This window comes from Lathyrus oleraceus, chromosome 1 (assembly GCF_024323335.1).
Source record: "Lathyrus oleraceus cultivar Zhongwan6 chromosome 1, CAAS_Psat_ZW6_1.0, whole genome shotgun sequence".
In the NCBI taxonomy this organism is placed as follows: Eukaryota; Viridiplantae; Streptophyta; class Magnoliopsida; order Fabales; family Fabaceae; genus Lathyrus; species Lathyrus oleraceus.
Genome location: NC_066579.1, coordinates 353282898 through 353297997, shown reverse-complemented (window position 1 = coordinate 353297997; position 15100 = coordinate 353282898). Strand labels below are relative to the sequence as shown.

General features: G+C 35.8%; 1 protein-coding gene across 1 annotated transcript; it reads left to right on the top strand.

Moving 5' to 3' along the window:
* The first annotated feature begins 11401 nt into the window (after positions 1-11401).
* On the top strand, positions 11402-12337 carry LOC127106532 (ABC transporter C family member 5). The gene has a single exon (XM_051043819.1). It carries the CDS (start codon positions 11402-11404, stop codon positions 12335-12337), a length of 936 nt encoding a protein of 311 aa, XP_050899776.1.
* Positions 12338-15100: the final 2763 nt, after the last annotated feature.

Below are 15100 nucleotides of genomic sequence, written 5' to 3'. Positions count from 1 at the left end.
AAAGATAAAGAATAGTAATGCAAGAGACACAAGCAATTTTAGCCCAGTTCGGTGCAACTCACCTACGTCTGGGGGCTACCAAGCCAGGAAGGAAATCCACTAAATAGAATCAGTTCAAAGACTCTCAGTACACTCCACAAGTTACAGTCTTTTTCACCTAATCTCTACCTGTATGACTTCTACCTAAGAACTCTTAGATATGAGATCCCACTCACTCCCCCTTAATCACACCAGTGATAATCAACAAGAATTGCTTATAAACAGAAGACACTCTTCAAAGACACACACTTGATCTTACTTAGCAGCTTCAATCAAGTAGACACACACTCATGCTTAAAATCTTAGAGTGACAAATTACAACTCACAAATCAGACCAATTCAATCATCTATGGATGAATTGAATGACTTACAAGTCACACGACCACACAAGACACAAACCCTTATTCTCTCTCAATATTTCGCTCTGTATTTCTTGTGTATCAAATCAGGTTTTCCATGTCCTTTTTATAGAAGCTTTCAGTTGGGCTTGGACATCATAAAACCCTAAAACTATTTTCCATTCAAATCTTCTCATGACAGCTGATTAGATCTCTTTGGAAAATAAGTAAATCTGGTTGTAATTAATAATTGAATGCGTTTGAAAATCAGATCTTCAATCATACATAGATTGCCATTAAAAGCACAATCACATAACACATAACATTCAGATTGAATGTTCCGTGTACAGATGTCATGACATCGGGTCTGACATCCTGGAACAATCCTGCATAATTCCATTTTAAATATCCAGCAGGTACATAATATCAGATGTCATGACATCGTGTATGACATCCTGAAACAATCCTGCATAATTATATTTTTAAACCACCAGCAGGTACAAGATATCTTATGTTAAGACATCACATGTAACATCTTATGAACACTCTTTGTTTTACCAAAATTGCTGCCAACACTTAGAACCAACAATATTTTTCAAAATAAAAGAGAATTTGTCTTCAGCGAGGGGTTTAGTAAAGATTTCGGCCCATTGATGGTCTGTATCAATAAATTTTAAAGATATTATCCCTTTCTAAACATAGTCTCTAATGAAGTGATGTTTGATTTCTATGTGCTTAGCTCTGGAATGCAATATAGGATTCTTACTTAAACAAATGGTAGCGGTATTATAACAGAAGATAGGAACATTACTCTTAAAGATCAGAAGGTCTTCAAGTTGATTTTTCATCCAGAGCATTTGAGTGGTGCAGATTGACGCTGATATATATTCTGCTTCTGTAGTGGAGAGGGCTATGGTTGATTGACTTTTGCTTGCCCATGATATGGGATTATTTCCCAAGAACTGACAATTCCCATATGCGCTTTTGCGTTCCATTCTGTCCCCAGCATAATCTGCATCACAATAACCAGAGAGCCTATACTCTGATGTTTTCTCATACATCAGGCCAAGGTTAGGGGTTCCTTTCAGATACCTAAGAATTCTTTTAACAGCTGTTAAATGAGATTCCCTAGGGTCTGATTGGAATCTGGCACAGAGACACACGCTAAAAAGAGTATCAGGGTGTGTGACCGTCAGATAGAGAAGAGAGCCTACCATATCATGATAGAGCTTCTGACAAACCTTTTGGCTAGTTTCTTCCTTCTCCAGAATGCAAGTTGGATGCATTGACGTCTTAGTAGGTTTGCATTCAGCCATTTCGAATTTCTTCAGAATGTCTTTTATGTACTTACTTTGATATACGTAGGTAGCTTCTGAAGCTTGATTGATTTGAATTCCCAGAAAGAACTTTAGTTCTTGTATTAAGCTCATTTCAAATTCTACCTGCATTAGCTCAAAGAATTTTTGACATACAAAGGGGTTAGCTGAACCAAAAATAATGTCATCAACATATATCTGGAATATCATGAGATCATTTCTAATGTTTTTACAGAAGAGTGTAGAGTCAACCTTTCCTCTAATAAAATCATGTTCCAGAAGAAAATTACTTAATCTTTCATACCAAGCTCTAGGAGCTTGTTTTAGTCCATACAGTGATTTCTTTAGTTTAAAAACGTGTTCTGGATATTTAGTGTTTTCAAATCCTGAAGGTTGATTGACATATACTTCTTCTGATATATAACCATTAAGGAATGCGCTCTTGACATCCATATGATATAGTTTGATGGAATGATTTACTACAAATGAAACAAGTAAGTGAATAGATTCTAACCTAGCGATTGGGGCAAAGGTTTCGTTGTAGTCAATGCCTTCTTGTTGACTGTACCCCTATGCCACCAGTCATGTTTTGTTTTTGACTACTTCTCCTTTTTCGTTCAGTTTGTTTCTGAACACCCATCTGGTTCCAATAATGTGAGTTCCTTTAGGCTTTGCAACGAGATCCCAGACGTCATTATTTGAGAATTGATCTAGGTCTTCTTTCATAGCCAGAACCCAATCATTGTCTTGAAGTTCCTCATCACAGGAAGTAGGCTCAATTAGAGATACTAATCCCAGAGGAGTTTCTTCAGATACTTTGAATGTTAACCTAGTTCTGACAGGTTCATCCTTGTTTCCCAGAACCAAATCTTCAGAGATGTTGGGGTGACTTCTTGATCTTTTCTGGATAGTCACCCCAATGGAGAATCGAAGAGATCAATTTTTTTGCAAAATACCTTCAATGGAGGTCTGAGCTTGCTAGATCTTGATCTGAATCGTGCTTTGCTTCACTCCAATTGCTTGCAGAAGAGGAATGGAATGGCTTAGAATCAAAGGACTCTTGGAAAATTGAATTCCAAAATTGTGGAGATTCAAGCTCAAATTCAACAGAATTTTTCAGGTTTATCCTCTCAATGTGAAGGGTTTTCTGTGGGGGAATCAAAGCTTGCGCAATGTGTGTGTTCATTCTGAGTAATTGAGCTTCAATTTATAGAGAATTCAAATAATAATTGCACACTCCTTTCAAGTTTCCAATTTTGGCAAAGTGATGTAAGCAGCTGCATGGGGGCGCATAGGCCCATCAAATGATTGTTCAAAAGTCCATAATAAAGTTCAGATGCATTGGAGGTGGATTGGATTGCAAGGCAATTGAGAATTGTTATTTGAAGTTTGATCCATGACACATGATACCAGCCTGTTTAAGCCATGCGCAGCCTATGCATTTCTCATCCAAAATGCATGAATTTTCTTTGGAAAGGTGATATCAAGAGGAACAAGTCTGATGTTGAACACTTTTTCATTTGAAGCTTGTAACTTGGAGATATTTGAGGTGGAAGTTTGGAAAAATTTGACATATTGAAAATTCTCTAAGTGTCAAGCCATATGTCTCAATATTCCACCTTGCTTAACTTTTTATGGGAGCTTCAAATGAGAAAAGTGTATTCATCAAAGTTGTAGCTCTCTCAAATACCTTAAAAATGGTCACAAATTTCATGTCATTTAGATTTGAAATGATAGAGTTATTCATTTTTGAAGTTTGGCAAAATCACTTGATCAATGGTATAGGTCAAAAGTGACCTATAATGTAGCCTAATATCACATGTGAAAAGAAGTTGAATTAGCTATCACTCCAAACATAAAAGTTAAAGTAGGAACATTTAATTTGATTGTGAAACTTGGAAATCTTTCATCTCATAAGAATTGAGCAAGTTATGGCATTGGGAAGTTAACTTTCAAATTAGGGTTTAGACAAAATGACCTATAATGTTTGAACATAGAAAATTATTTTCCAAGAAAAACTAGCTCTAGGTCTCAACATGAAAGTTGTTTATAATGTCATTTAGAGTAAGTTTTATCTTAGAATCATTTTAATATGGTGAAAATTGTAGGAGATAGGGTCTAGGGAGACCCAGTTTTGATCAGATGAATTCATCTGGCCAACCACCATTAACCAACTTGCTAATTTCCAATTATTTTGACTTTATTTGCTCATGGTAGATCATATATGCACAAGATAATGAAATTTGATGTATTCCTTGAGAAATTTGATCAATTGTTGAGATAGCTTGTTGGAGAAGTTACTCAAGATACCCAGTCAAACTAGGGTTTCCAAGGCAAACCACCCTCAAACTCTTGAAGCAAACTTGATCAATATAACATGTAGTAGCAATTGGGACTCATACATGATGCTCATAACCATTCTTGAGTCAATTCTTAATGGTTCTCTTTGTTCATGAGGGTCTCAGACCCTAGATGTGATCAATGAATCAAGGAAATCATGTCTCTTACCTACGAAAGAGTTAGACAACTACAAAGACATATTTTTGGTATTTTGGTTAGTGAAAATGATAAAATACAAGTATGATATAATCAAAAAGTGTTTGGTGATCTCTCCCAAAATAAACCCAATGAAGGAGGGGTAAGGAGTATACCAAGGTATGATCCCAATGTTAATGCTTGTGATGAAATGCATGAGGGATCTTAGGGTCAAAATTGGGGTCTTACACTTACCAAAACCATAACTTTCTCAACATTTATGAGATGAAAGCCATTAAAATTCCATGATCAAATTCAATGTGTCTACTTCAACTTTGATGTTTGGAGGAAGTTCAAATTCAACTTGCAAATGCATGTGCGAAGAGGAAACATTATAGGTCATTTTGGGCCACTACCATTGAACAAGTGATTTTCCTGAACTTCTAAAATGCATAACTCCTTCATGCCAAATCTAAATGAGGCCAAATTGGTGACCAAAGTTAAGAGGTTTGAAATAGCTACAACGTTTATGAAGGAACTTTTTCCATTTCAAGTCCATAACAAAAGTTATTCAAGGTGGAAGAAGTGAACATTTAACTTGGTACTTAGAAAATTTTCATTTATGTTTGATTTTCCAAACTTCCACCTAAAACTTCATCATGATCTAAACTTCAAATGGAAAAGTGTTCAACATGAAATTTGTTCCCCTTGATCTCACCTTTCCAAAAATTCCAAGATCATCTCATTTGGCCAAGGAATGAAGGACTTGCGCATGGGTGTAATGCATGGTACCATTTGGAAGGATCTCATGACCAAACTCATTTCAACATTGCATTGCTTTCAGCATGACCTATGCACGATTTTGGACCTTTTCAAATGGTTCTTTGGGCTTTGTACACGCCCGTGCAAGCTCATGATGCAAAGTTTCTAATTTTGGATTTCAAATGGAAGTGTGTGGAAAGCATGTGATAACCCCTATAAATACAAGTGCAATGAGCTCAGAACTAAATGAACACCTTGCCCAAGCTTTGCCAGAACAATCCAAACCCTCTATTTCATAGAATTCTTGAAGATTTCAATTGAAATCGAGTTAAATTTCATCTTCTATTTTGGACATTCAAACTCCAAGAATCCATTGCCCTTTTCATTTCAATTGATTACTGCAAGCAAGAGGAAGAGAAAGCAAGTAAATCCAGATCAAGATCAAGTGAATTTGAAGCAACTCGAAGGTGATTTTTCAGAAACTTCATATCTTTGATTCTCTCTCAATTCTTCACCATTCTTTGTGATTTTTGGTTGGCTGTAGTCCTACCAAAGATTGAGTTGCTTTGAGGTCAAATTGAAGCAACTCAGTTCATGATCCTCAAAATTCAAATCCCTGTATCTTTTTATATGCTTGGAATTGGAGAAAATTGAGGCCAGATTCGAGCTCCTGAGCATTTTTTATTTGAATCCATGTCCTTGTTTTTTGTTTTCATGGTGGTTGGTGTAACACCCCTTTTCTACCCCAAATTATTTATCATATAATCAGAGTAAATAAGCACGCATATAAAGAAAAGGGCGTCACATCGACGTTTTCGAAACTTAAACTTTCAAAAACCAACAATACACCTGGTCATTCAAAATAACACATTTCACTCATCATGAATATTCAAGCAATATGCGTTCATACAATATTTTATTTTCATCATGATAAAATTCATGGCATTTATAAATCACATAATATTTTATAACATGGAACAATAATAATAATCCTTTACGTTATCTTTAGTCATGTTATTTCACAATCAAACATATCAACCATGTTTAACACCCATCAAAATAAAATTCATAGAATTTGTAAGACGCATAATACACTATAATATGATATCATAATAATAGCCTTTTTCATTATCTTACCAATGCATCCGTCCGCATTCAAAACGAAGCTATAATGCCCAATTAATTCATTAATCTCTCTTAATCAAGATTTAGATTAATATTTATTCATTGCATAAGTATTCAACAACAACCTCTCTAGCCTAGTGGTAAGGCATGTACAGTAATTAATTCCTAAAAATTGGATTGTTAAATTCTGTTTCACTCCAAATAATTAAATATAATATAATAAAAATAATATAATAATTAATTCCTAAAAATTTGGCTGTTACAGTTGGTGGTGGACCAGTTCAGTGAGGTCCACCGGAGAAGAAGACCGAAGCCATAGCTCCGGTGGTGTGTTGTCACGCCTTACAACCACCAAATTTATTTAAAATGTTTTAATTCTGGCCTTCGCTTCTAATTACCATTCGTGTACATGCATTGACTAGGGAACATGATGGATCACACGTTTTGTCCATCAGATCTGTCACCTCAATTAATGAGGGAGATTTGATGGCTCTTGTTTTTTTTGTATTTTCTGATTTTTCATTTAATTGCTTTATTTTGTTTAATTCATATATTTTTAATCCAAAAAATGTAGGATTTTCACCAAAAATCTTTAAATATTTTTCTCTTTCATTTTCTGAATTAAAATTATTTTTCGGATTAACATTGATATTTTCCATGAATTAAATGTTTTGTGCATATTTTTAATTGTTTAAAAATACTTATGACTTTTCAAAAATCATGAATTTTTTTGTCTAAGGTCCTTTGACCTTGTTTGACCTAGGATATATCTCTTAGCCATTTATTTGGTGTTTTGAAGAGATTTTAGGTTTTGACCAAATTAAATTGAATTTAAATGTATTTTTAATTTGATTTTTTAATTGATTAATTGTGTAAAAATTATGTTGAGCCATTTTTATGGTTTTGTGATGTTTGACTATTTGTTTGGGCCTTGGTCAAGGTTGATTTGATTTTTGTTGGATTAAAATAATTGGATTTAGGGGATTGATGAAATGTACATTTCATCTCCCAAAATGAATGAATGATTTTAATTTAATAAAATTCCTCCCATGACCAATTTGTGTTTCTCTCATCTCCCCTACCTCTTCATCTTCATCCCATTCTTTCCCATCCCTCTCATTGACCAATTAAATCACAAGATCTTAAGGCTAATTGGTTCATCAATAACCTTGTGTCAGATGAACCAATACAAGTATGGATGAGATAGGTCTATCCATTTTGATATTTTCTTTTAGTGTATGGTATGTTTCAGGAGTTTGGTTCATTATACCAAATCTCTAACATGCATTAGCACCTAAATTTTTATTGCCCAATCTCATATAGTTGTGACTTCTACATAAGTCCAATTATGATTGCATAACATAGAGCTAAATTTTGACCCTAAAGGCATATCATTCTAGTAAATGAGATTGTAAGTCTCCCATCTTTCATGGTATTGTGTGGAAACTTGGCCTTTTTTCCTTCCTTTGGGAGATGTCTTGGTTCAAGGATTCATGCTTGTGAGTAGATGGTTGAATGTTCTCCAAAGAATGACTTAATCAATTGAAAAAGAAAAACATCACTAACATTTAATTAACCTTGACTAACATTTGACTAACTCTTATTAACTTTGCTTTACTTTTAAGCTATTTACTTTATGCAATTTAATATTTAGTCATTTACCATTCAGTGTCATTTACATATCATTTAACTTGTTTATGTTTATGTCATTTCCACTTTGCTCACTTGAGCCATATGTTGTGATTGTATATATTTGTTGGTGTATTTTGTTTGTGTTTGTGGTCTTAGGACCTTAAAATACATAATAAACAACAAAAACCCTAAAAAATGTTTGTGTGGACTGCTGGGTTTGATATGAACTTTTGGACTTAGGATTAGGAAACATTCCACATACAAAAGGACTTGGCCAATGCCAACATTTTGGAGACCAAGTTATTTGAGCTTTCATCTGATGCAAGTATTAGGATCCACTTGAATTCATCTACTACATGGTTTTGATGCAACTGTTATTCTAACCTCATACCTAATGCTCTATTCTGAGTTAATCAAGGAGTATTTCATCTGATACAAGGAAAGACAAAGAAGACTGCTAGCTATGGGATTTGCTTGCTTGGATGTGGCCATCTTTATTTGATGCCTTGATCTCCATGATGTCTGATATTGCTAATTGTTTGCTGATTATTACTTGATTCAAAGTCCAAAGGGGAAGTGGGTTTTCTATATGACATTCTTGTCTGTTGGATTGCATCCCATTGGTCAGATCTTTTCAACTCTTAACTTTTAATTTTATGCTTAAGATTAGTCTCTTCATCTCCTCTAACTTCTTAAATTTCAAAATCTCTTCCCCTTTTCAAAAACCTTCTTTGCTTGTGATTTCAAACTTAGACTTATTTCAATTAGAAACTTTAGCCTTATGCCATTGAATTTTCAAACTCTTTTCTTAAATCAAACTTGTAAATAAATCTAATCATATTGACTTAAAATTTCAAAAGACAAAAAAGACTAATACCCATTCAAAGTCTTGGGCCCTTTATGCCTATTTTAATTTAAATTTTGATTAAAAGCAATCCACTCATTTTGAAATTGTTACCACGAACTACGAGGTTTTGATCCATCATTTTTATGTTGGTACGTAGGCACAAGTCCGAAGGTCTTGTCAAACACAAAAATATAATTAATGAATTCTTTTCTCATCCCCCCATTCTATTTGTTTGAAAATATCACTTTGTACAAAATACATATGCACACAAGAAAGGGCTCCCTAGGAGTACCTAGGACACTTTGGGTGCTAACACCTTCCCTCTGTGTAACCAACCCCCTTACCTGTAATCTCTGACATTTTATTAGTTTTGATTTGAAAACTTCTTACTTTTGGGTTTTGTTCGTACTTTTCCCTTTTCCATTGGAAACAATAAAATTGCGGTGGCGACTATGATTTTGTTGATGTTAAGCTTGTCCATAGCTTGATGGTCATGAATTTACCGCTACAGGTTGCTAAAGGGATGAATTTCTTAGCTACTTTGAGAGAACTAGAACAAAAAATGAAATGCGACAATCAGAGGGTGAGGAAGGCAATATGCTCGTAGTCAGAGACTTCCTTAATTTGGTCATGGTGGTCTTTAACATAGGCTTTGAAACTAGGACGGTCAAAGGAAAAGCTATGTTTAATTTTGTTCTTAAGAGTGGGGTCAAAAGTTTCCCATGTTGGTCGAAGACCAGTAATAGCAATAACGTCGAAAAGCGTGTGGGTTATCATCCCACAACGAAGTTGGAATGTATTATCTGAGCCCTCCCAAATAAAGTCTAGATATGAGCATGTTGGCATTATACCTTGGTGTCATACCCCGATTTTGGTCCTGAATTTTTTTTCATTTTTATTTGGCACTTGGCCTAAAGTTCATTTGCATACATTCATTCCCAAATCCATATTTTGTTACACATTGGTCATTGTCTAGGTTTTTCATCATGGTGCTTTTGATTATAAAATGGATTTTAATTATTTGACTTTTTTTAATTTTCAATTTGATTTTAATTTCGAATTAAGTTTAATTCCAAATTTCAATTTAATTTTAATTGTTATTCTTACTAATGATTCAAACTCTAATTGATTTTAATTTTCCAATAAATGTTAGAATTGATATCAAAGTAATTTTGACAAATTATGAATTAATTTGTTTTTAATTTGGTTTTTACTGATTTTTATTATTATTATTTAAATTGATATTTAAATTAGTCTTGGATTATTTCTAAAAATCCATTTTATAACCAAACATGACCCAGTTTCCATCCATAGTTCATCCCAAATCAAAATAATACATACACACATTTCATAACATTTAGCTTTCAAACATTTCCAAACTCATTTTCATACATACATTTTCATGTCCAATTACATTCAATTACCATTGCATATCCATTTCCATTTCCAAATTCATTTCTAAAATCCATATCCATTTCCATAAACTACAAAGTCATGCTCCAAATTACATTTCACAACATTTTCTCACAAGTTCATCATATTACATGAATCCTACAAGCACAATCCTAATGAACAATCAAAGCTCCATTAACAAGCCAAGCCATGCACTCAAAGCTTCATAAAGAATCCAAATCCAAACATTCATTACATAATCCCAAGTCACAATTACATGTGGGATCCTATTACATAAACCATTTCAACTATAATATTCAATCACACCATTCAAATTTTCATTTAGCCCGATTGCATCCATACACAAGGTTTCCAATAAAAAAAATACATAAAACCCACAATCTACAATTCCTAGTCAACTCCAAAGAAAACTATAGTACATCATGGAGCCTTTCAATCTTCTTTGATAGAAAACCAACACCCTGCCAAAGAAAAAACTGCAGTATATAAAGCAAGGTGGGATTAAGAGTATACACACGGAAGCATATACTGGTCAGCCAAAAGTCGAATCCGTTGCTGCTGCTTGTCGCTCGATCAATTCATCCCTTGAAGTTGTGGAACATGAAGAAGCTTTGCAGAATTCCAATGCTCCGGAAATTTTCAGCAAATACGATATAATAATGGATGCAACAGATAATGCTCCCACCCGATATTTGATCAGTGACGGCTGTGTGATACTAGGAAAGCCCCTTGTATCAGGTGCAGTCGTGGGATTAGAAGGACAGCTCACTATCTACAATCACAACGGTGGTCTTTGCTTTCGATGCTCTTTCCAACTCCACCACCTAGAGCAGCACGCCAAAGCTGCCCCCACATGTTACATATCACATGATTTAAGCAGGATAAGAAAGCAATCACTTGAATAGATCTCTGGCATATTCATCTCTAAGTAAACCTGCAGCAAACAATCATCCATCAATGTTTCACGCTCAACTTGTACCATCCGGTTCAATTTGCACACACATACATAAAAAAAATGAAGAGCTGAATCGAAGTCGAGAAAACTCACCAGATTTGAAGTTCCGATTGCCACCAGTTTTGTTGCAAGGTTTTGTGTGGTATGTATTTGCCGTTTCCAGTCGCGGCAGGTTGGTGGTAGCTAGTTTGTGTACCGGGTCGCTCAAAGCCCAAAATTCCTCATAAGACTTGCACAAGTGAATCCACCACCTCATTAGCCTTGACAATGGTAGTGAGGATGATTTGTTTTCATTCTCGGTAGTATGTACAACAAGCCCAAAATGCTTCATTTCACCCAAGTGCCCTCTCTGCCTGGGCTGGTTCAAGCAACCTGTTTTGTTTCCTTGCAACCACTTGATCTTCAATTTCCTGCACAATATTAACCATAGTGATAACAACAGCATCATGTCTAAACCAATAGCATCCACAATCAGGGGTTTCGGACAAGAAAAAGGTTCATGAAGCGGAACCTTTATCTTCTTGATTGTTTTGCACGACCTTTCTTCTACAGTCTTGCTGCTATTGAGTGGCTCTGCCTTTGTATGGAGCTCCTGTCCACCTGTGTATTTTCTTTCTGCATGCTATTGCTTGTTAGCTTTCCCCATGGAAGTATTGACCCTAGCATGGCTGGACTTGCTGTAACATATGGTCTGAATTTAAATGCGCGGTTATCCCGTTGGGTACTTAGCTTTTGCAAACTTGAAAACAAAATAATTGAAAGAATTTATCAGTACAGCCAAATTCCTAGTGAAGCACCGACAGTTATTGAAGATTCCCGCCCTTCATCCTTATGGCCTGAAAATGGGACAATTGAAATAGTTGATTTGAAGGTCCGTTACAAAGAAAATCTTCCTTTGGTGCTTCATGGAGTATCATGCATATTTCCTGGTGGGAAGAATATAGGAATAGTTGGACGCACCGGCAGTGGCAAATCTACATTGATTCAAGCATTGTTTCGACTGATTGAACCTGCAGAAGGAAGTATCCACATAGACAACATCAATATTTTACACATCGGTCTTCATGACCTCCGAAGTCATCTCAGTATCATACCACAGGACCCGACCTTGTTTGAAGGGACCATTCGAGGCAATCTTGATCCTCTTGAGGAGCACTCAGATAAAGACATTTGGGAGGCACTAGATAAGTCTCAACTTGGCGAGATCATCCGCGACAAAGGACGAAAGCTTGATACACCAGTTATAGAAAGTGGAGACAATTGGAGTGTAGGACAGCGACAACTTGCTTCTCTTGGCCGAGCTCTATTGAAGCAGTCAAAAATACTTGTACTTGATGAAGCAACAGCATCCGTCGACACTGCCACTGACAATCTTATCCAGAAGATTATTCGAACAGAGTTCAAAGCCTGCACTGTCCTCACCATTGCTCCATGAACCTCCTGTAATGCGAAATCCACAATTGGACATATCATGTCAGCCTACCAAACTATTCCAAATTAAAGTCAAACAGAGTAGTTCTGCGACATGAAGCAAGCCAAGATCAATACCAGCGGGTCACCTTGAACCTCAACCTCGTCCACAGTCTCCAGGTTACCCGAAAAAAGGGTACAGGTAAAATTAGTCAAGGCAGTAAAATCCAAGAAAATACCCAAAATAGAGTTAAGACAAAAGCGAAGAAGAAAGCTAAGTTCAGAATACCGTTTTTGATTTTAGCATTAAACAGGCCGATCCAAACTGAGCACATGAAAGAGGATTTGCAGGGATACTCCTTTGAACATCAAAGACACCCTTTGAAACCCTAATCAGCAGAACATAAATAGGGAGGGAGAGCGAATCAGTAAAAAAGACGAGGAATTAACGGCGAGAAAAGTTTCAAAAAAGGAGAAACCCTAATCCCAAAAATCAAAGTAAGAACCAGTATCGGAAGAGAGGAGGAGGAAGACTCGAGCTCACCTGATTCATTGTCGTCGCCAAAGGTGAGATTCCTGCTTGATGTCTCTTTGAAACCGTGGATTTATGCTTGTCTTTTGTTTAGCGTTGTTGAGCATCTGAGTTTGATAGGGAACGAGATTGAGAAGGATGCGATTGAGAGATTCGTTGAGGGTGATGAGAGTAGAAAGAGTCTCGTCTGAGAGAGAGCGATTGAGGGGGGGAAGGTACAATTTAGAGGGAGAGATTTCTTTGAGTTTGAGAGCGAGTTCGTGAGAGGAGAGAGCGAGCTTGCCGAGAGCGTGAGAGAAAAGTGAGATGGGGAGAGAACGAGTCTGTTACTAGTCCAATTTATCTTTTCCTTGATTTATTTTTAAACAGAATAAGTTTTTTTTAAAACATTAAAGGTTTTGTTTAAAATTCCTAGGTTATTAGTTAATAATTGTTTTTATGTTTTCAACTTATCCCTCATTGAAAAACCCAACAGCCAAGCGGCTGGGTTTGATTATGGTAGTCCAACAGTTTTCCTTTTTTATTAGTTTTTTTTATTTTAATTCTGATTTTTTATTCTATCTTAGTTTATTTATCCAAACTAGCATTGTAAATAACAACTAGTCATGAGTGGTCTGGTGGAGAGGGGTGGTTTCTATGGTCTTTAGTGTAGTGGGTTCGATACCCGTATTGAGCGTTTTATTAGCATTTTATTTTATGTTTATGTTTTTATTTGATCTGCTTTCTTTTAATTTCATCATTCATTCAAAACCATTTTTAAACTATAAAAATCATATTTTTCTCGATTTAATATCGAGCCCATTTTCCACACCTTTGTAAGTCGATTGCTTTTTAAGCATCGCCATCAACCTCACATAGCTTACTCTTGGGCTTTCTTACAATGAGCCGGTTCTCTTGCACTTACACTCATATTTCGCATCATTTGTTGTTTGGGCTCGATCTAATTATTTCATGATTTTGAATCCCCATTTGACAAAATGTACCCCACTTCCCCAATGTGTATATAATGTTGTATTGTTTTATTTCTCTATTTGTTTTAGACACTTACCAAAGAGTAAAATCCACCATTTCTGAAAAAATACAAAAATATGACTCGATCCAACGTCGAGTATTTTCTCAATAAACAAATCAATTCATTTTGCCCTCCTATTCTATTCCTTTTCTTTCAAACTTTCATCAAATGCTTGATTCAACGTCAAGCCATTTTCTCTAATAAAAACTCAAAAAATATTAATTCATAGTCAAGCCTTTTTCAATAAAGATGGAAGTGGAACGTGGTGTATACCACGCACTCTTGAGACTAGGATTCGAGATGTATATCTCGCCAATCCTAGCTCTCGCCATCATCCAATTTATCCACTTTGCTCTATCAAACACTCATTCAAATCTTTCTCAAACGTCCATCAATACTTGATCTAGGTCAAGTCATTTTCACAACAAAACTCAAAATACCTAATTCTTATTTAACACTTTTTCAATAAAGGTGGAAATGGAACATGGTGTATACCATGCACTCCTGAGACTAGGATTCGAGATGTATATCTCGCCAATCTTAGCTTTCGCCATCGTCTAAAATTGTCAATGCGGTTTCTTCAAACCCTTTCTCAATCAAACCTAAAAATACTTAATCTCTATTAAACACTTTTGCAAATAAAGATGGAAATGGAACATGGTGTATACCATGCACTCCTGAGGCTAGGATTCGAGATGTATATCTCACCAATCCTAGTTCTCGCCATCACTCAAAGCACATCCAACCAATCAAACTCTTTTTCTCGCCGCCGTGCGACCAATCAAAAACCTTTTAAAATGAAAGATATATTGTCTTAAGAGATACAAAACAATGTTTCGGCCACGATTGTTGAGTAGAGATAGATGACGCTTTTCCGAATGTAGATTTGTAAATCCTAACACCTAAGTACATATTGCATGACAACTCTAGGGCAGAACTTCCCCATTTCTTTTAGACCTTCCGTGCGTCTCCGATCTTGTGGCATGTCAATCCATCATATTGCAAAGAGGTAACTGCCTAAGACTCGATTCAGCGAGCTGCGACACCTACTGCTAGGACGTGAACACATTGCCCACTCTCCTTTGACACAACTAGTGTCCTCCTTTGTAAGTCCATGTTCAGATGGCAATCCCTATGTAGCCGAACTACGGCAACTCTGATTCTCATGTTCAGATGAGATACGTAGGCACAAGATACGATGTCTTGCCGAGTTTGACTAACAACTAACAACTAATCCTTGTTTG

Coding starts and splice junctions, on each gene's coding strand:
- LOC127106532 (XM_051043819.1), top strand. CDS start 11,402: ATGAAGCGGAACCTTTATCTTCTTGATTGTTTTGCACGACCTTTCTTC.